This window comes from Hyperoodon ampullatus (assembly GCF_949752795.1).
Source record: "Hyperoodon ampullatus genome assembly, chromosome: 6".
In the NCBI taxonomy this organism is placed as follows: Eukaryota; Metazoa; Chordata; class Mammalia; order Artiodactyla; family Ziphiidae; genus Hyperoodon; species Hyperoodon ampullatus.
Genome location: NC_136919.1, coordinates 127,731,848 through 127,754,012, shown reverse-complemented (window position 1 = coordinate 127,754,012; position 22,165 = coordinate 127,731,848). Strand labels below are relative to the sequence as shown.

The 22,165-nt window shown below is 40.0% G+C and overlaps 1 protein-coding gene across 3 annotated transcripts in view; it reads right to left on the bottom strand.

Moving 5' to 3' along the window:
- The window catches only part of SPOCK3 (SPARC (osteonectin), cwcv and kazal like domains proteoglycan 3), a gene marked incomplete at both ends in the record, with an annotated part of 359,585 nt that overhangs the window by 27,159 nt on the left and 310,261 nt on the right, over window positions 1-22,165 (bottom strand). For 2 of the 3 annotated variants that reach the window (XM_079706799.1, XM_079706801.1), the window contains one exon: window positions 8,459-8,578. The exons of the other annotated variant lie outside the window; for it this stretch is intronic. In XM_079706799.1, coding sequence (XP_079562925.1) covers window positions 8,459-8,578 — 120 coding nt within the window. The remainder of the gene's footprint in view (window positions 1-8,458; window positions 8,579-22,165) is intronic. 3 annotated transcript variants of the gene reach the window in all.

The following is a 22,165-nucleotide window of genomic DNA, read 5'->3' as shown; positions in this document are numbered from 1 at the left end:
GGGATCTGAGGAAGGAAACGCTTAGAGAAGACTCACTCAAGGACTCACTTGGGCAGAAAGACTGATATCCCAGACCTGGTCAGGCACAGTAAGGATAGGGGAGTATCCTTCACTCGTAAAAGGAAAGAGAAATCACTATGCAGCACCCTCTGAATTTTATATATCCCATGACTTATGAAATATTTAGCATACAGAAATCTTCAATTAAGGATATAAAAATTATCATGGAAATAAATGGTTTACTGTATGAAAATCATCTCCTTAAAATAATCTTTATAGGTAGAGATATAAAGTATTAGGGATGCCCACCAAAATACTTTTTCCTAATATTAAGGACATGGTTTTAATCATTAAATCTCAAGATACTAAAAACCTGGGTAGATTTTTGAAATTTCCAACAGTTAGCGCCAAGACTAATATGAGTAAATCTGACAAAGAAATAATTTAATGGACAAAAATCTTCATCTTGTGAGTTGGTGTAGATTATCAATATAACTCAATTCAAGAAAGCTTTAAATACATGTATTAATCCCACTTTATAAAAGTTATTTATATTTATAAGAAAAGAAACAAAAACATTCAGAAACATGATAATAAAGGTAAAATAATGATTAGTAATTTTTGGAAACATTCTAAACTCTTTAGCCAAGATGAAATAGGAAACTATCCTCTTTGTGCAAGTGTGTTTATGTCTTTATGTGTACGAGTGTATCAGAGGCAGCTATCACAATCTACATGAATTATGTATTTGAACTAGTTTAATATTCCTTGAGTACTGAGAGATCCATTGGGAGGTTACACAAAGACTCAAAGAGCATAAGTTTATAAGTTCAGAGCCCACAAAACCTATATTCAAATCCCAGCTCTACCATGTACTTATTGTGTGACTTCATGTTTTAACTCTCAACCTTCTTCATTATAAAGTGGAGAAAATAATATCCATCCCGTCCCCTTATCCTCCACATTCACCAATTCTTATAATCCTTTAGAGCACTGAAATTCCCAGGTATACACACACACACACACACACACACACACACAATTGCAACCATATTAACAAACAAACCTTGGTATAGTGTTTCTGTTCTTAAATTTTTGGAGATTTAGATAACGAAACAAAATATATCAAGTATACAGTTTAGATAGGCACAACATATATACTGAAAAAAGCCTCCAACAGTACTTTCATGGTATGATGATAACAGAATCAGAGGCCAAATAGATCTATTTCCTTCAACTTCTCATAAAATAGTTTAAGTTTTTTACCATCTTAGGCACTTTTCTATGGTTATTCCTTTGTGACAGCTCTAAAATATACCCAAGTAAAACGTACCAAAGAAGCCTGATTTTTTTAATATAAAGTAGACTTAATTTGTTAAAAAATAATGGCAAACTTTACCAGCTTGGTTAATTTCTTAAGAAGCTATAACATTATTGATCTTTTTTGTCAACTGAAACACTTAACTATGTAATATTTACACTATCCAAGATTCAGATAAACAATCAATTCTTCTTGGGTAATGGTTATAAAATCCTTTATGTAATGGCTGTGATAAAATCTGGTCAATTAAAAACCCAGGTTAGTGTCCTATTGTGTTTGAGAGTTAAGAATAACTACTAAAATAACCAGTAGGAAAACAAACCCACTATTTTTCACCATACCTCAAATTATTTTGGGCAGTGTGACAAGATGTTTAACTAATGTAAAATGCATAGCAGCATTAATTTGGTAGCCAGTGTAAGAGGCTGGCAAGTTCCCCTTCCTTATAAAGCACAGTCCACATTCTGGCTTCACTGCCTTATAAAAAGAAGTAGGGTACCTTCTCATTTAAGCTTCATCAAGTCTTGACCCGTTTATTTCAATCCTGCTACAGTCAGAGATTGGTCCTCCTGGAACCTGCCTGTTCCAGCAAACATGGGAAAGCAGCTACAAGCCACTTTATCACTCTTCTGAAACTAGACCTATTTTTAGATGAAAACTTGTGATTAGATTTTAACTTATTCACTAAACAACTTGCTCCTGGGTCCCTACTGTGTGCCAGGGCTGTCTTTCTGGGAGCTGGGGACCCCACGGAAGAAAGTTCCTGGCCTCACAGAGCTTACGTTTTACTTGGAAATGACAGAAAACAAACTAGGAAACATCTGTATATCACGTAGTGACATATGCTATAAAGGAAAGCAAGCTTGTGTTGCTGTTTTACATGTGATGGGAGTGCAGGCCTCCGAGGCTGGATATTTGGGCAACAAGCTGGTGGAGGTGAGTAAGGACAGACCCCCGGGGGGCAGCGTGTCCTAGGACCTCAAAACAGCAAATACAAAGCAAGTGTTTCTGATACATTGATCAACAAATCCTGTGAGACCTCCCAGAGCCCAGAGACATCAGGGCAATGGTGAGGGCACTACAGTCCTTTGTACTAACAGTTCTGAGCAATCTGGCTTAAGGGTAGGAATGAGGAGAGTGTATTCCCCACTCTGCATTCAGCTAAGGACCAGGAGTGGCTCTGCAATTAATATACGTGAGCTGGGCTCTAAGACTCTGATAAAGGAAAACAAGGGATTTCATGGCTTGATCTGTATTTCTACTCATCATAACAGTGCAGAAAAATTTATAATTTAAATTATATATATATAAAATAATAATAAAGAACTTAGACTATATGAATGTGCAGATTACTTTACATGTGCAAAGTAGAGTAGTGAATTTCACATTGTTTAAGGACAGAAAGCATTGACAAAGCAGACCCGGGGGGACACCATTCTCCACTCTTCTGCACCCACACTTCAGAGGCTGCCAGCGCCATCCCTGAACTCATTCTCTGACTTTTACTGTCTATTAGTCTATAAGGTTAGATCAAACAGATATAAGTTTTCAGAGTTATTTTATAAGAAAATAAATATTCTATTCACAAACAGTCTAACAACATAGAAAGTAAACTCTATATTTCCAGACAGTAAACAGGGGCCATTTTTATGAAAATTACCTTTGATTTAAACATCACTAGAGATACAGATCCATGAAAAGACAAGTGTCTATCTCAAGGGTAACACGGTATGTGTTAAACAACAGATACTGGCACTTAAGTATACTTATCCGCACAACCAGAAAAATATACACGTCTTGGCCCTCCCTTACATATCCACTCCTGGCAATACTATTTCGATGTTTGAATGCAAACAAGAATTTTTCTCTGAATTGTTTTCCCAATCTGTCACTCTTTCTAGGTTAAACTGGAAGTTGGCTGGTGAAGCATAAGGCAGGTACTCTGACCCCTCAAAACGCAGTGACCACCCCCCCCAGGTTGGACTTCATTCTAGTGTCCCCTCATTGTCCAGTGAGTGTTGTAGTCTCAAGTTGGGGTGCAGGTCAGGACGGGGGCTTCCCGTCCCCACGGAGGGACAGGCTAGGGGTCCGAGGATGGACAGGAGGGGACGGAGTCTGAGAGCCTGGCCGCAGACAACCGTAGGCTCTGGGGAAGGTCAAGACCCACTCCCTCTAGCCCTGGCACCGCGGGCTGGGTTCCACGATGGAGGCCAGCCCAGCTAAGGGACCCGCGGGGGGAGTGGCCTCTTTCAAGGCTCAGAGACCGGGGGCCTCCCTGATGCTTTGAGGCAAAGCCAAAGGGAGGCTCTTCCCACCCCGTGAGAGAAGGCTGCCAACGAAGGGCCGGCCCCCAACAGACAGGCCCCAGGGAGCGGACGAAGGAAGGTCAGCGCATGGAAAGGACCCAACAGCCGGAGGGAAAAATCAATGACACGCGGAGCTGAGTGAGTGAGGAGGCAGCCCACTTACATTTAAACACACACACGGGTATTTCTGGGCGCACACATTTAAAAGGACACAACTGCTCTGTAGACCGAAAACCGTAATTTCCCGGCTAAGCCATCCCGCACGCACATTGTAGGTGGGCAGCAAACTAGTGGCCCGGACGACACATCAGAACACAGACCAGAGCCGTGAAAGGGCTGGAATTCTGCGTAACATAGAGACGGCTGCAGGGTCTCACATTCCTGCTTGGTACGTAAGTGGGTCAACCACGCAGAGAAACATTTCCGAAGTCCTCAGCTTTGCTGCCTCATAATCCCCACTGACCTCTTCCCCGACAAAGGTACTTCTAGCCCTGCTCACCCCTTCCTGTAAAGGAAAAGCCTTCTTCTGTTTGATCTGAGACGCTTGCAAGTTTGAGGTTGAGGCATGCTCGCCATCGCAAGAGTCTTTAAATAAAGTCTCTCTTTACTTAGTCTGGGTTTGTTCCCCCCGCCTTTTCCCCCGACACATGGATGGTTGATCGGATGGGGATCCCACACGTCTGAAGCAGGGTCCTGCAGTGACACCCCACCTTGTGGTGGATGGCGGGCAGGACACACGGCAGCCTTCGCTCTGCGTTTGGTCTTCTTCTTATTATCATTTTTACAACTTTATTGGAGTACAATTGCTTCACATTGGTGTATTCGTTTCTGCTTTATAACAAAGTGAATCAGTCACACATATACATCTGTTCCCACATCCCTTCCCTCTTGCGTCTCCCTCCCACCCTCCCTATCCCACCCCTCCAGTCGGTCACAAAGCACCAAGCTAATCTCCCTGTGCTATGCGGCTGGTAAGCTGTGACAAAGCGAGAGAGAGGCATGGACATATATACTCTGCGTTTGTTATTTGACATTTTTATGGTGTCCTGAACACCGCTTGGGCCCCAAGTCTTCACCCAGGGCTTCTCTGCTCAGTCCCGACCCTCCGCCCTGCGGTCACTCAAGCTCAGGGCTCCGCCCCAGCAGGGGCAGGTGTCGAAGGGTTCAGGGGCTCCAGGAGCAACCACCTGGGGCTAAAAAAGCTCATTTTGTTAAAAATATAGTTTTATCCTAAGATAAAATTTACCCTAAGATAAAATTTATCCTAAGACTAATTTTCAAAACCTGTATAAGATAAAATCTACACAGATGCAAAAAATGATAAAATGTTCCCCCCCAAATATTATTTGTCATGGTCACTGCTGGCTAATATTTAAAGGATGTATGTATTCACATAATATTTTTAAATTAGTATCAAATATTATACCTGGTACAAAAGTAAAATGTGATTTCTTTTCTTCTCTAATGACAAAATTTTCTTGGATTATTGGCCTACTCTTAAAAAGAAATTGTAAAATAAGTTTTTCTTTGTCTTCTGGGCAATCTGCCTAAATGGTAAACATTCTGTGTCTGATCAGAATATTTTCCTGTGCCTTATGTTTATCTTAATTATTAAAAAAACCCAAAATACAAGTCTGCTCGCTGACATACCGGAGACTCAGAAGCCAACTATGTATGTTTACAAGAAAGACACTTAAGTCTAAATAGTAAAGACTGACAATAAAATGTTAGCAAGTATATCAGGCAAATGTAATAAATTTGAAAGTAGGAGTGGTAATATTACTATCCGATAACGTGAAATCTATGCTAAAAAGTGGTAAGTAGGGTACAGTGTAATAAAATAAAGGGATAAGAAGTATAATTAATGGATAAAACAGAAATAAATCCATATATCTAAAAAACAGAGCAGCAAACACAGCAAAAAGCACAAAAAGTACTAGAAGGACCTATTTAAATACAATTATAATGTAAGCCATCAATATGGATTTCTCAGAATTAAACATATAAGCTGACATAACTTAGGACTTTTTTTGTTTGGTTTTGTGCTATGGACTGAATTGTGTCCCCCCACCCAAATTCATGAATATGAAGCTCCACCCCCCAAAGCGATGGCATTTGGAGGTATGGGCTTTGGGAGGTGATTAGGTCATGAAGGGAGAACCTCATGATGCGATCAGCGGCCTAAAAGACAGACTCCAGATCTCTCTCTCACGCTCTCTCTCCCTCTCTGCCTTGTGAGAAGGCAGCTGTCTCCAAGCCTGGAAGTGAGCCTTCACCCAGATCCCAATCTGCTAGCACCTGATCTAGGACTTCCCAGTCTCCAGAATTTGAGAAACAAATGTCTAGTGTTCAATCCACCTGGTCTAGGGTATTTAATTATAGTAGCCTGAGCTGACTAAGACATTTTATTTTGTTTTGCTGTGCAAAAGCCCCGCCAACCTTTGCCAATATTTAGTGATCAATTCACTACTAAAAAAGGAAATAAAAATTAGATTAACAATGAAGTGTAACAGCATGCTCACCAGAATGAACAGTTAAAAAGAATGGTAGTAATTTTTTTACTGCCAGGGATGAAGGCAAAAGTTAACTCTTCGTGCTTTGCTGTGAGAAATTATAAATGCCCTAAGCTTTTTGCAAAGCAGTCTGGTAACATCTATTATTGTTTATAATTTGAAATGCGTGCACGTCTTGACCTATTACTTCGACTACCTGGAATCTTCCCTAAAGAAATAAAAGCCTACCAATTAACCACAGAATTGATTGAGAAGGAGAAAATAATGGAAATAGTAAATAATCATTCCTAGGGGAACAAGTGCTTATGTGATTAAATTGACAAGTGATTAAATTATGGTATATCCACACAATGTAGTATTTTGATGGCTTCTTTGCTTCATCCATCCATTAATTCTACTCAGTTTTAACGTTAGTGAATGCTACATGTCAGGTTATTCTACATTCTGATGATACAATGGTGATCTCTCATTTATGGTTGTCTAGTGTGCAGAGAGAGAGAAAATAAACAAAAAATGTGTACATGAATATTATAGTAGATGGTGAGAGATGCTATGGAGGAAAAACAGGACTAGAAAAGAGATGGGGAGCCCAGTACTGGAGGGCCGGTGTCAGGAGAGGCTTCACCCAGGGGCAGGTGGGTCTCAGGAGCTGAGGGACTAGGCCACTCCCCATCTAGGGACTTGTCTTATCTTTTAACAGCTTCCTTTTGGAGATTTACTCCCTTTGGCCTCTGACCCCTTCAGGCTCTATAAATAATCCTCTACCTACTGTTTCACTGATTCTGCAAAGACATTCAACTCCCAAAGAGCTTCCTGTTAATTCGCCCACAATATTAAGACTGTCTCATTTTTTGTAAGAAGAAGCCAGAAAGGGAAATAATATTTAGGAATGTATACAATTAACCAGGCATTGTACTGTGTGTCCTACAAGCTCTCCTTTTATCCATTTCCAAATACAGGAGGGATTATTAGTCTTAACTAAGCTCAACAGAGAAAGGTGAGAGTGAGCAATAAAAATATTCAAGTATGAGTATTGGGAGAACAGGTGTGGACATGAATCAAAAAAGTCAATATGGAAGGATCTGGAACAAAACTTTACGTTATGCCAGACATGAATACAGGGGCAAACATACTTTATTATTTCTATTAAGTAAGATCAGGCATCTTACTTACTCTCAAGGCATCAAAAAATTAGCTTCTGCCAAAAAATTTAAACGATAATTCTGGAGACAAGCCTGGAAGCGATCCTACGAGGTAGGGAAATACTGTGGTTTCTTTGAGGACTTCCTAAGACGAAGCATATAGATGTGGCCACCACACATTCACACACAATTATTATGTCTTTCTGTGAAAGCCGAATGAAAAATAATGATTACATTCTTTTGAACATAAATACGATCCATAAACACCAAGCATTCGGATTACAGAAAATTCCTTGGGGACAAGAAAACAAATGGGGCATCTTAGGAAACACAGATTAGGGATGGCTGTGCCCTCTTGTCAAGTGATTCTGTTAGAAGCGGGCAGCTGAGGGTTGCGAGTGGGAGTTCATGGCCTCATGGTGATAAGCAGCGGGCACTGGGCCCTTCTCTTGTCAGCCGGACGCTGCCCCTGGTCACTGTCCCACCTTCGCCCCTTGCATCTTAGAGCAAATGAGGCGGTCTTGGCAAGCTCCCCCCAATTAAGCTCAGGTTTCAATATCTTTCTTTTACATGCATGAAAAATGTTATATTTTTATAAATGAAAAAATATAAAATGAAGGGTTCATAAAATTATTCTTAGCAAGTGCACTATTTCAGGTTGCAGTTCCTATTTCTAAGAAATTAAAACACACTTTTATATAGATTATATAGATGAAAGAATCATGTAAGATTCATCTGGCTCTTATTTCCTTCTTTCTTTGATGAATCTGATTCGCAGCGTGGTAAACATCCTGCTTCTACTGACATACTTGGGTCAAATCAGAAATGACAGAGGTGGAGGGGGCTAAGCGTGTTGTTTAAAAATCTAAGCAAGTCAAGATTATTACCTTTGTTCCCCGTGCTGTTCTACTCTTTAGCACTTCAGCCAAAATACTGGAAAATATTCCTACTCTTTCAATTCAGCTGGAAGCTCAATGCTGTCTCTAATTCCTTTTCTAATCGGAGTTGTCACAAATGCTTTATTTCCTTGCAAAATACGTGTTATGGCTGAGCTTGGAAGTAAAAACAATGTTCAGACTTCTGTTCAGCATCTAAGTAAACTCTGACCTAAGTGATTCACTGGACATAAAATCCCACATCAAAGACAACGACACACATCAAATTTAGAAGCCTTACTGCTTCTCTCCGGCCGCAGCGATGCTTTCGTCTTCTTGTTCTGGCCTCCACTCTCATGCAGGGCCTTGAACCAGTCCCGCAGTCTGCTGGCCATCTCCCTGAGCTCCAGGTCACTGCAGGCTGCAAACAAAGAGGAACAACACAAAGCCTGAAGAGTCACTGAGCATCACGTCACTGCTACTTCTCAAATTATTCCAATACCTAAAAGGTAACAACAACTAAAAGAGGAAAACTAATACAGTTGCTAATTGTGCTTTAGCCTCGAAGAACGAAATATGTGTTTGCAACATAACAAGACATAATATAACAGCAACATTTCTTTAATAAAGAAATATGACTAGTGGAATTCTGCCTGCACTCTTCAGAGGCTCTGCTTGTTAACACTACATGGATCTAGTCATAATATTTACATACTGAACACATCATGGGAAGATGCTGGTGGATCGTCTGGGGAAATAAGGGGCTGAAAAACCAAAATGAATACGTACACATTTATTATTGGCTCAACCTATTATAATAGCTTATGATTTATAAACCTGCATTAGTATGTGCAATATATGTAGGAATTATCAAATATCAATATGTGCTGTTTTTATTTGGTTTAATCTTAATCCTACATATTTTTTGACCACAGAAAAGGAAGAGCTCTTATTTGACATTAGGAAAGATTGGAAAATATTTAAGAAAATGATATCTTACTTCTGTTGTAAAAGAAAGGTGTTAGCAAACTTTGACATTTGGACGTAAATTAATTCCTCTTTTCAAAATATTGTTATTTACCAATAATTATGTTCTTAAAATTAGCCTATACAATAAGAGTAGCAGAATATATTTTATAAATACGTATGCGTGCGTGTGAGACTAGTGTTAAAATATGGTACGTCAAATTCAGTAATGTGTGTGCCAAAATATTTTGGAAATATAAGAAATACTTATTTACATTGTTACCAGAGACCTCATTCCTCTTCAAGTAACTAATGTGCAATTTCCTGAACCAAGTGCCCTTTAACAGACTCAGATTGTTAAAAACAATAATTTACACAATGATATTAAAGTGTTACATTACACTTAATATATGCTATACACATTATAGTACAATATGTATTATATATAATGTAACATGTACAACGTAAAAAATATAGTACAGTGTACTGCAATATAGTTTAAGAACCTAAGACCACTTCCTGGTATTAAATAAAACTGCAGATTAATAGGCCCTCCCGGTACCCAGTGAGGTGGATGACCCATATCTGCAAATCACTGTGACATTTCAGGACCCTGGAGGCATGAAACAGAGAGCAGCACAAAGTGCCGTGTGCAAAGAATAAAGACGGGGAATGTCTTCAGACTTTTCAGGAGTAACACTGACAGGCAGAAAGACAACTGGAAAATTACTTCATAGTTTATACTGGGAATCCTACATCCAGAAAAATCAGGTGGGAGAGTAAGCTAAAGATATTTGAAATATACAAGATCCCAAGATTAACCACCCACATCACCTTTCCCCAGGAGCCACTGGAAGATGTGATCCATCAGAGAGAGAACTGATGACTGGATGTGAGACACAGGAAATATGAGCCTTAGGAGAGAAGTTAGGCGGTTTCTGGGACGACAGGAAAGAGGGTCCCAGGACACGTGCTGTGGGTTTGAGCATCGCTGGTCGAGGGTTAGGGCTGCAGGATTTACGGCTATCATTTCATCCAGGGAAACAATGAGCTACGTGAAGGTGGAAGAAAACATCGCCTTTACAGGTCACGTCCAGGCTGGCTGAGGCTGAGGGACGGAGACAAAGAGTCCCTCTAATGTGACCGTGGACACTCCAGCCCATGGCTCTGTGCCCACAGACATCCAGGCGAGAGTCTGCTGACTCCACAAACTGCTATGCAGAAGAAGATGAAAGCCCACCTGAAGAAAGGCATTCTTCTCCATAAGCACGTAAGCTCATTTATCCGACACGCATCTCTGGAGGGAAAAGACAAGGCTGATGAGGCTAGTTCTCTCCAGCGGGGGGAACCAGATGAAGGAAGGAAAGTGCTGTGAGGCAGTCTTATGTTTACCATTCATCTCTTTTTTCCTATTCAATTGTGTGATTAAACCCCTATTAACATTCAAAAATAAATAGAAAGTTTTAAATTTCTTTCAAGAATTAATTACAATGCTTCTAACCCTTCACCCAGCATTTCTCTCTCTTAAAAATTATCTTGCAGGTGTACCACACATACACAAGCTTATTTAAATTGCACAACATCATTTATTCAGCACATCTCTAACAGCAGGGGGGTTTAAAACACTGCTCATCAGCAGTGGCCTGGTGGGATAAGCCAGGGACATCCACCCCCAAAGAAGCTCTGAGTCATTAATACGTTAAGAACATCATTATGTACAGACTTGGAACAATACCTACACTACAGCTTCTGGTGAAAAAAGATGAACACAAAAGGTGTTTCGTACACTTCTGTTTGTATAAAAAGGGAGGAAAATGTGTTTGTTCACGTGTGCCTAAAATATCTCCGGAAATACACAGGAGAGATTGAGAGACTTTCACCTCTTCAAGGGGGGTGGGGGAGAGGAGATCCAGGTTGGTGGAGACGTCTGTGTATGTACATTTATACTGTTATTTTCCCACCCATATGATAGTCCTTTATTTATATATTTATTTATCTAACTTTCATTTATGATGTTAAACATTACAGCATGTTAATGCATTACCTACTTTAAACAAATAAACATTCAAAAATGAATTTTAGTTCTCTTTCCTTTATCCACCTTATATTTTTCCCAAACCACACCCAGCAAAGAGCAAAGTTTCATCCTATAAAATACCTGCAGAAGAATGATAAAAAAAAGTCTGTTGAAAAGATGGCATGAATTTTCTTTTATTGTGTTAGTTAATTTTAGTGATATAGTGCTTACCATGTATATCTAATGAAATGTTTGTAAAGTTCTATGATTTTTATGAGGTTAAGTAACTTACATTTAAAAATAATACCATTAAAAAGATTTCCTCAAATATGAGACATCACACAGCTTTACTGTGTGTCACACACACCTTAGCTTAAGTTTCAACAGAAGGTTATGTATGTCTTGTAATAGAACATTCTAGGAATTAAGAATCCTGTGATAATAATAATAATGATATGATAACAGCAGCTAACACTACACACTTACTGCTAGTTCTTTACAGATATGAGCATGTTTAATCCTTATAAAAACTCTATGAAGATTATACTACTGGGAGGACCTTCAAGATGGCGGAAGAGTAAGACACAGAGATCACCTTCCTCCCCACAAATACATCAGAAATACAGCTACACGTGGAACAACTCCTACAGAACACCTACTGAACGCTGACAGAAGACCTCAGACCTCCCAAAAGGCAAGAAAGTCCCCACGTACCTGGGTAGGGCAAAAGAAAAAAGAAAAAACAGAGACAAAAGAATAGGATGGGACCTGCACCAGTGGGAGGGAGCCGTGAAGGAGGAAAGGTTTCCACACACTAGGAGCCCTTTCGCGGGCGGAGATTGCGGGTGGCGGAGGGCGAAAGCTTCGGAGCCGCGGAGGAGAGCGCAGCCACAGGGGTGCGGAGGGCAAAGGAGAGAGATTCCCGCACAGAGGACCGGTGCCGACCGCCACTCACCAGCCCGAGAGGCTCGTCTCCTCACCCGCCGGGGCGGGCGGGGCTGGGAGCTGAGGCTCGGGCTTCAGTCAGAGCGCGCTGGCGGCGTGAACACAGCCTGAAGGGGGTTAGTGTGCCACGGCTGGCCGGGAGGGAGTCCGGGGAAAAGTCTGGAGCTGCCGAACAGGCAAGAGACTTTTTCTTCCCTCTTGGTTTCCTGGTGCGTGAGGAGAGGGGATTCAGGGCGCTGCTTCAAGGAGCTCCAGAGACGGGCGCGAGGCGCGGCTGAAAGCGCGGACCCCAGAGACGGGCGTGGGACGCCGGGGCTGCTGCTGCCGCCACCAAGAAGCCTGTGTGCGAGCGCAGGTCACTCTCCACACCTCCCCTCCTGGGAGCCTGTGCAGCCCGCCATTGCCGGGGTCCCGTGATCCAGGGACAACCTTCCCGGGAGAACGCACGGTGCGCCTCGGGCTGGTGCAACGTCACACCGGCCTCTGCCGCCACACGCTCGCCCCGCCTCCGTGCCCCTCCCTCCCCCCGGTCTGAGTGACCCAGAGCCCCTGAATCAGCGGCTCCTTTAACCCCATCCTGTCTGAGCGAAGAACAGACTCCCTCAGGCGACCTACACGCAGGCAGGTCCAAATCCACAGCTGAACCCCGGGAGCGGTGCGAACAAAGAAGAGAAAGGGAAACTTCTCCCAGCAGCCTCAGGAACAGCGGATTAAATCTACACAATCAACGTGATGTACCCCGCATCTGTGGAATACCTGAGGAGACAATGCATCATCCCAAAATTGTGGTTGTGGACTTTGGGAGCAACTGTAGACGTGGGGTGTGCTGTATGCGACTGACAAGTTTCTGATTTTTTTTTTTTTTTTTTTTTTTTGCGGTATGCGGGCCTCTCACTGTTGTGGCCTCTCCCGTTGCGGAGCACAGGCTCAGGATGCGCAGGCTCAGCGGCCATGGCTCACAGGCCCAGCCGCTCCACGGCATATGGGATCCTCCCGGACCGGGGCACGAACCCGTATCCCCTGCATCGGCAGGTGGACTCTCAACCACTGCGCCACCAGGGAGGCCCAAGTTTCTGATTTTTATGTTTAATGTAGTTTACTTTTTAGCGCTTGTTATCATTGGTGGATTTCTTTATTAGTTTGGTTGCTCTCTTTTTTTTTTTAATTACTTAAAAAAAAATTTTAAATAATATTTTAAAAATGTTTTATTTTAATAACTTTCTTTCTTTCTTTTCTTTTCTTTCTTTTTCTTTCTCCCTTTTTTTCTGAGCCATGTGGCTGACAGGGTCTTGGTGCTCCAGGCCTTGGTGTGAGGCCTGAGCTCTGAGGCGGGAGAGCCAAGTTCAGGACACTGGTCCACCAGAGACCTCCCGACCCTATATAATATCAATTGGCTAGAGCTCTCTCAGAGATCTCCATCTCAACGCTAAGACGCAGCTCCACTCAACGACCAGCAAGCTCCAGTGCTGGACACCCCATGCCAAAAAACAAGCAAGACACGAACACTACCCCACCCATTAGCAGAGAGGCTGCCTAAAATCTTAATAGTTCACAGACACCCCAAAACACACCACTGGACACGGTACTGCCCACCAGAAAGACAAGATCCAACCTCATCCACCGGAACAAAGGTACAAGTCCCTTCCACCAGGAAGCCTACACAACCCACTGAACCAACCTTACCCACTGCGGGCAGACACTGAAAACAACGGGAACTATGGACCTGGAGCCTGCGAAAAGGAGACACCCAAACACAGTAAGTTAAGCAAAATGAGAAGACAGAGAAATACACAGCAGATGAAGGAGCAAGGTAAAAACCCACCAGACCAAACAAATGAAGAGGAAACAGGCAGTCTACCTGAAAAAGAATTCAGAGTAATGATAGTAAAAATGATCCAAAATCTTGGAAACAGAAGGGAGAAAACATAAGAAATGTTTAACAAGGACCTAGAAGAACTAAAGAGCAAACAGCTCGGTGCTTTGTGACCGCCTGGAGGGGTGGGATAGGGAGGGTGGGAGGGAGACGCAAAAGGGAGGGGATATGGGAACATATGTATACATATAACTGATTAAATTTGTGATAAAGCAAAAAATAAAAATAAAAAAAAAAATAAATAAAAAAAAAAAAAAATAAAAAAATAAAAAAAAAAAAAAAAAAAAAAAAAAAAGAGCAAACAAACAATGATGAAAAACAAAATAAATGAAATTAAAATTCTCTAGAAGGAATCAATAGCAGAATAACAGAGGCAGAAGAATGGATAAGTAACCTGGAAGATAAAATAGTGGAAATAACTACTGCAGAGCAGAATAAAGAAAAAAGAATGAAAAGAATTGAGGACAGTCTCAGAGACCTCTGGGACAACATTAAATGCACCAACATTCTAATTATAGGGGTCCCAGAAGAAGAAGACAAAAAGAAAGGGACTGAGGGGCTTCCCTGGTGGCACAGTGGTTGAGAGTCCGCCTGCCAATGCGGGGAACACGGGTTCGTGCCCCGGTCCGGGAAGATTCCACGTGCCGTGGAGTGGCTGGGCCCATGGGCCATGGCCACTGAGCGTGGGTGTCCAGAGCCTGTGCTCCGCAGCAGGAGAGGCCACAACAGTGAGAGGCCCGTGTACCACAAAAAAGAAAAAAAAAAAAAGAGAAAGGGATTGAGAAAATATTTGAAGAGATTATAGTCAAAAATTTCCCTAATATGGAAAAGGAAATAGTCAAGTCCAGGAAGCGCAGAGAGTCCCATACAGGATAAATCCAAGGAGAAACACGCCAAGACACATATTAATCAAACTATCAAAAATTAAATACAAAGAAAAATATTAAAAGCAGCATGGGAAAAGCAACAAATAACATACCAGGGAATCCCCATAAGGTTAACAGCTGATCTTTCAGCAAAAACTCTGCAAGCCAGAAGGGATTGGCAGGACATATTTAAAGTGATGAACGGGAAAAATCTAAAACCAAGATTACTCTACCCAGCAAGGATCTCTTTCAGATTCGATGGACAAGTTAAAACCTTTACAGACAAGCAAAAGCTAAGAGAATTCAGCACCACCAAACCAGCTTTACAACAAATGCAAAAGGAACTTTTGGCAGGAAACACAAGAGAAGGAGAAGACCTACAATAACAAACCCAAAACAGTTAAGAAAATGGTAATATGAATGTACATATCAATAATTACTGTAAATATAAATGGATTAAATGCTCCAACCAAAAGATATAGACTGGCTGAATGGATACAAAAACAAGACCCATATATATGCTGTCTACAAGAGACATACCTCAGACCTAGGGACAAATATAGACTGAAATAGAGGGGATGGAAAAAGATACTCCATGCAAATGGAAATCAAAAGAGAGCTGGAGTAGCAATTCTCATATCAGACAAAATATACTTTAACACGAAGACTATTACTGGAGATAAAGAAGGACACTACATAACGACCAAGGGATCGATCCAAGAAGAAGATATAACATTGTAAATATTTACGCACCCAACATAGCAGCACCTCAATACATAAGGCAAATGCTAACAACCATAAAAGGGGAAATTGACAGTAACATAATCATAGTAGGGGACTTTAACACCCCACTTTCACCAATGGACAGAACATACAAAATGAAAACAAATAGGAAACACAGGCTTTAAATGACACATTAAACAAGATGGACTTAATTTATATTTATAGAACCTTCCATCCAAAAACAACAGAATACACTTTCTTCTCAAGTGCTCATGGAACATTCTCCAGGATAGATAATATCTTGGTATCTTGGGTCACAAATGAAGCCTTGGTAAACTTAAGAAAATTGAAATTGTATCAAGAATCTTTTCTGACCACAACGCAATGAGACTAGATATCAATGACAGGAAAAAAACTGTAAAAAATACAAGCACATGGAGGCTAAACAATACACTACGTAATAACCAAGAGATCACTGAAGAAATTAAAGAGGAAATAAAAAAATACCTAGAAACAAATGACAATGAAAACACAATGGCTATGGGATGCATCCTATGGGATGCAGCAAAAGCAGTTCTAAGAGGGAAGTTTATAGCAATACAATCCTACCTCAAGAAATAAGAAACATCTCAAATAAACAACCTAATCTTACACCTAAAGCAATTAGAGAAAGAACAAAAATCCCTCAAAGTCAGCAGAAGGAAAGAAATCATAAATATCAGATCAGAAATAAATGAAAAAGAAATGAAGGAAATGATAGCAAAGATCAATAAAACTAAAAGCTGGTTCTTTGAGAAGATAAACAAAATTGATAAACCATTAGCCAGGCTCATCAAGAAAAAAAGGGAGAAGACTCAGATCAATAGAACTAGAAATGAAAAAGGAGAAGTAACAACTGACACTGCAGAAATACAAAGGATCACGAGAGATTACTACAAGCAACTATGACAATAAAATGGACAACCTGGAAGAAATGGACAAATTTGTAAAAAAGCACAAAGTTCCGAGACTGAACAAGGAAGAAATAGAAAACACAGACAGACTAATCACAAGCACTGAAATTGAGACTGTGATTAAAAATCTTCCAACACAAGCCCAGGATGAGATGGCTTCACAGGCGAATTCTATCAAACATTTAGAGAACAGCTAACACCTATCCTTCTCAAACTGTTCCAAAATATACCAGAGGGAGGAACACTCCCAAACCCATTCTATGAGGACACAATCACCCTGATACCAAAACCAGACAAAGATGTCACACAAAAAAGAAATCACAGGCCAGTATCACTGATGAACAGAGATGCAAAAATCCTCAACAAAATATTAGCAAACAGAATCCAGCAGCACATTAAAAGGATAATAGACCATGATCAAGTGGGGTTTATCCCAGGAATGCAAGGATTCTTCAATATATGCAAATCAATCAATGTGATACACCATATTAACAAACTGAAGGATAAAAATCATATGATCATCTCAATAGATGCAGAAAAAGCTTTTGACAAAATTCAACACCCATTTATGATAAAAACTCTCCAGAAAGTAGGCACAGAGGGAACTTTCCTGAACATAATAAAGGCCATATATGAAAAACCCACAACCAACATCGTTCTCAATGGTGAAAAACTGAAACCATTTCCAGTAAGATCCAAAACAAGACAAGGTTGCCCATTCTCACCATTATTATTCAACATAGTTTTGGAAGTTTTAGCCACAGTAATCAGAGAAGAAAAAGAAATAAAAGGAATCCAAATCGGAAAAGAAGAAATAAAGCTGTCACTGTTTGCAGATGACATGATACTATACATAGAGAATTCTAAAGATTCTACCAGAAAACTACTAGAGCTAATCAATGTATATGGTAAAGTAGCAGGATACAAAATTAATGAAGAGAAATCTCTTGCATTTCTATACACTAATGGTGAAGAATCTGAGAAATTAAGGAAACACTCCCATTTACTACTGCAACAAAAAGAATAAGATACCTAGGAATAAACCTACCCAAGGAGACAAAAGACCTGAGTGCAGAAAACTATAAGACACTGATGAAAGAAATTAAAGAGGATACAAACAGATAGAGATATATACCATGTTCTTGGATTGGAAGAATCAACATTGTGAAAACGATTACACTACCCAAAGCAATCCACAGATTTAATGCGATCCCTATCAAACTACCAATGGTATTTTTCACAGAACTGAACAAAAAATTTCACAATTTGTATGGAAACACAAAAGACACTGAGTAGTCAAAGCAATCTTGAGAAAGAAAAATGGAGCTGGAGGAATCAGGCTCCCAGACTTCAGACTCTACTACAAAGCTACAGTAATCAAGACTGTATGGTAATGGCACAAAAACAGAAATACAGATCAATGGAACAGGATAGAAAACCCAGAGATAAACCCACGCACATATGATCACCTTATCTTTGATGAAGGAGGCAAGAATATAAAATGGAGAAAAGACAGTCTCTTCAATAAGTAGTGAGGGAAAAACTGGACAGCCATGTGTAAAAGAATGAAATTAGAACACTCCCTAACACCATACAGAAAAATAAACTCAAAATGGTTTAAACACCTAAATGTTAGGCCAGACACTATAAAACTCTTAGAGGAAAACATAGGCAGAACACTCTGAGACATCAATCACAGCAAGATCCTTTTTGACCCGCCTCCTAGAGAAATGGAAATAAAAACAAAAATAAACAAATGGGACCTAATGAAACTTCAAAGCTTTTGCACAGCAAAGGAAACCATAAACAAGATGAAAAGACAACCCACAGAATGGGAGAAAATATTTGCCAACGAAGCAACTGACAAAGGATTAATCTCCAAAATATACAAGCAGCTCATGCATTTAATATCAAAAAGACAAACAACCCCATCCAAAAATGGGCAGAAGACCGAAATAGACATTTCTCCAAGGAAGATATACAGATTGCCAACAAACACATGAAAGGATGCTCAACATCAGTAATCATCAGAGAAATGCAAATCAAAACTACAGTGAGGTATCATCTCACACCGGTCAGAATGGCCATCATCAAAAAATCTACAAACTATAAATGCTACAGAGGGTGTGGAGAAAAGGGAACCCTTTTGCACTGTTGGTGGGAATGTAAACGGATACAGTCACTGTGGAGAACAGTATGGAGGTTCCTTAAAAAACTAAAAATAGAACTACTATAGGATCTAGTAATGTCACTCCTGGGCATATACCTGGACGAAAATGTAATTCAAAAAGACACATGCACCCCAATCTTCATAGCAGCACTATTTACAATAGCCGAGACATGGAGGCAACCTAAATATCCATCAACAGATGAATGGATAAAGAAGATGTGGTACATATATACAATGGAATATTACTCAGCCATAAAAACGAATGAAATAGTGCCATTTGTAGCAACATGGGTGGACCAAGAGATCATCATACTAAGTGAAGTAAGTCAGAAATATGTGTGGTATCACTTATGTGTGGAATCTTAAAAAATGGTACAAATGAACTTATTTACAAAACAAAAATAGACTCACAGACATTGAAAACAAACTTAGGGTTACCAAAGGGCAAAGGGGGGGAGGGATAAATTGGAAATTAGCATTTAACTCTACTGTACATAAAAGAAACAACAAGGACATACTGTATAGCACAGGGAACTATAGTCATTATCTTACAATAACCTGTAATGGAAAAGAATCAGAAAAAGAATATATATATATATATATATACATATATGAATCACTTTTGATGTACACCTGAAACAGTGTAAGTTAACTGTACTTAAATTTTTTAAAAAAAGCCCAATTAACAATTCCTGCAGGCTTTGTGGTGGACAGACAAAAGTGTCTGGGGTCGACCCCATTACATGTGTTACAGGAGCCATGTCTCTGAGGCTCTAAGTACAAAATCAGACAAGTTGCCCTCCAGACGCTCTTGACCCTCACCCCACCCCAGACACAGATGCACAGACACACACACACACACACACACACGCATCTTAGAGAAGACTTCTCACCAAGATTACATCAGTCTGAGTGTGCTGTGCCTTAAAGTCATACTAAAAATCTTACATGATAACGTGTGGAAATAAAACCATGAGCCTTCAGCAATGCTATAAATCATACAGTTTTATTAAAACATGAGCTATAATTTTTATAGCAGTTGAAGAATACTGGTGCTCACAAGAGTATTTGAAACTTTCTGATTCATGGATAATTTTTAAATTTTTTTAAAATTAATTTTTATTGGAGTATAGTTGCTTTACAACGCTCTGTTAGTTTCTACCGTACAGCAAAGTGAATCAACTATACGTATACATATATCCCCTCGTTTTGGGATTTCCTTCCCATTTAGGTCACCACAGAGCATTGAGTAGAGTTCCCTGTACTATACAGTAAGTTCTCATTAGTTATCTGTTTTATACATAGTATCAATAGTGTATAGATGTCAATCCCAATCTCCCAATTCATCCCACTCCCCCTTTCCCCCCTTGGTATCCATACTTTTGTTCTCTACATCTGTGTCTCTATTTCTGATTCACAAATAAGATCATCTATACCATGTATCTAGATTCCACATATATACATTAATATACAATATGTTTTTCTCTTTCTGATTTCCTTCACTCTGTATGACGGTCTCTAGGTCCATCCACATCTCTACAAATGTCCCAATTCCGTTCCTTTTTATGGCTGAGTAATATTCCATTGTATATATTTACCACATCTTCTTTATCCATTCATCAGTTAATGAACATTTAGGTTGCTTCCATATCCTGACTATTGTAAAGAGTGCTGCAATGAACACTGTGGTACATGTCTCTTTTTGAATTATGGTTTTCTCTGGGTACATGTCCAGTAGTGGGACTGCTGGGTCATATGGTGGTTCCATATTTAGTTTTTTTAAGGAACCTCCATACTGTTCTCCATAGTGGCTGTATCAATTTACATTCCCACCAATAGTGCAGGAGGGTTCCCTTTTCTCCACACGCTCTCCAGCATTTATTGTTTGCAGATTTTCTGATGATGGCCATTCTGACCAGTGTGAGGTGATACCTCAATGCAGTTTTGATTTGCATTTCTCTAATGATTAGTGCTGTTGAGCATTCTTTCGTGTGTTTGTTGGCAATCTCTATATCTTCTTTGGAGAAATGTCTATCTAGGTCTTTTGCCCATTTTTGGATTGGGTTGTTTGGTTTTTTTTGTTATTGAGCTGCATGAGCTGCTTGTAAATTTTGGAGATTAATCCTTTGTCAGTTGCTTCATTTGCAAATATTTTCTCCCATTCTGAGGGTTGTCTTTTCATCTTGTTTATGGTTTCCTTTGTTGTGCAAAAGCTTTTAAGTTTAGTTAGGTCCCATTGCTTATTTTTGGTTTTATTTCCATTACTCTAGGATGTGAATCAAAAAAGATCTTGCTGTAATCTATGTCAAAGGGTGTTCTTCCTATGTTTTCCTCCAAGAGTTTTATAGTGTCCAGTTTTACATTTAGGTCTCTAATCCATTTTGAGTTTATTTTTGTGTATGGTTTTAGGGAGTGTTCTAATTTCATTCTTCTACATGTAGCTGTCCAGTTTTCCCAGCACCACTTACTGAAGAGACTGTCTTTTCTCCACTGTATATTCTTGCCTCCTTTGTCATAAATTAGTTGACCATTGGTGTGTGCGTTAATCTCTGGGCTTTCTATCCTGTTCCATTGATTTATATTTCTGTTTTTGTGCCAGTACCATACTGTCTTGGTTACTGCAGCTTTGTAGTATAGTCTGAAGTCAGGGTGCCTGATTCCTCCACCTCCATTTTTCTTTCTCATGATTGCTTTGGCTATTTGGGGTCTTTTGTGTTTCCATATAAATTTAAAAAATTTTTGTTCTAGTTCTGTGAAAATGTCATTGGTAGTCTGAGAGGGATTGCATTGAATCTGTAGATTGCTTTGGGTACTATAGTCATTTTCACAATATTTATTCTTCCAATCCAGGAACACGGTATATCTCTCCATCTGTGTCATCTTTCATTTCTTTCATCAGCATTTTATAATTTTCTGAGTATAGGTCTTTTGCCTCCTTAGGTAGGTTTATTCCTAAATATTTTATTCTTTTTGTTGCAATGGTAAATGGGATTGTTCCCTTGATAGATAATGTGCTTTTTGAGGACCAGCCTGAGGGTGGAGGGTTTTATTCTGAGGCATTTTGTTCAGACACGAGATGGTCCATTTTCAGTGGATGAGCCTCCGGCGGGGTGTGGGCAGTGGTGACAGAGGATTCGTCACCTGCCGACAGGCAGTGGCTTTTGGAATTTTAGAAAGGTCTCTCTGAAAAGCAGGGATGACTGGAGGGGATCAAGCAACACAGCCGCATTCCAGGCAGACGTCTTAGAGATGACAAACTCTTGGGATATTTAATGTTCCATAAAACACAGTCAAATCCATGTCTGTCCTCAGGCTGGGAGGAGAATGAAGGTCAGGTTGTGTCAACACTTTTTAAACTAAATTATCTGAATCAACAAATTTAAGCCTTCAAATGCCTGCTGATCTTTCCTACTAATGGAACATGACACTAACTTATCTGTGACATTTAATAATAATGCAATCAAAAAGGCTATTAGAATTCCATGCCTGGAGTTA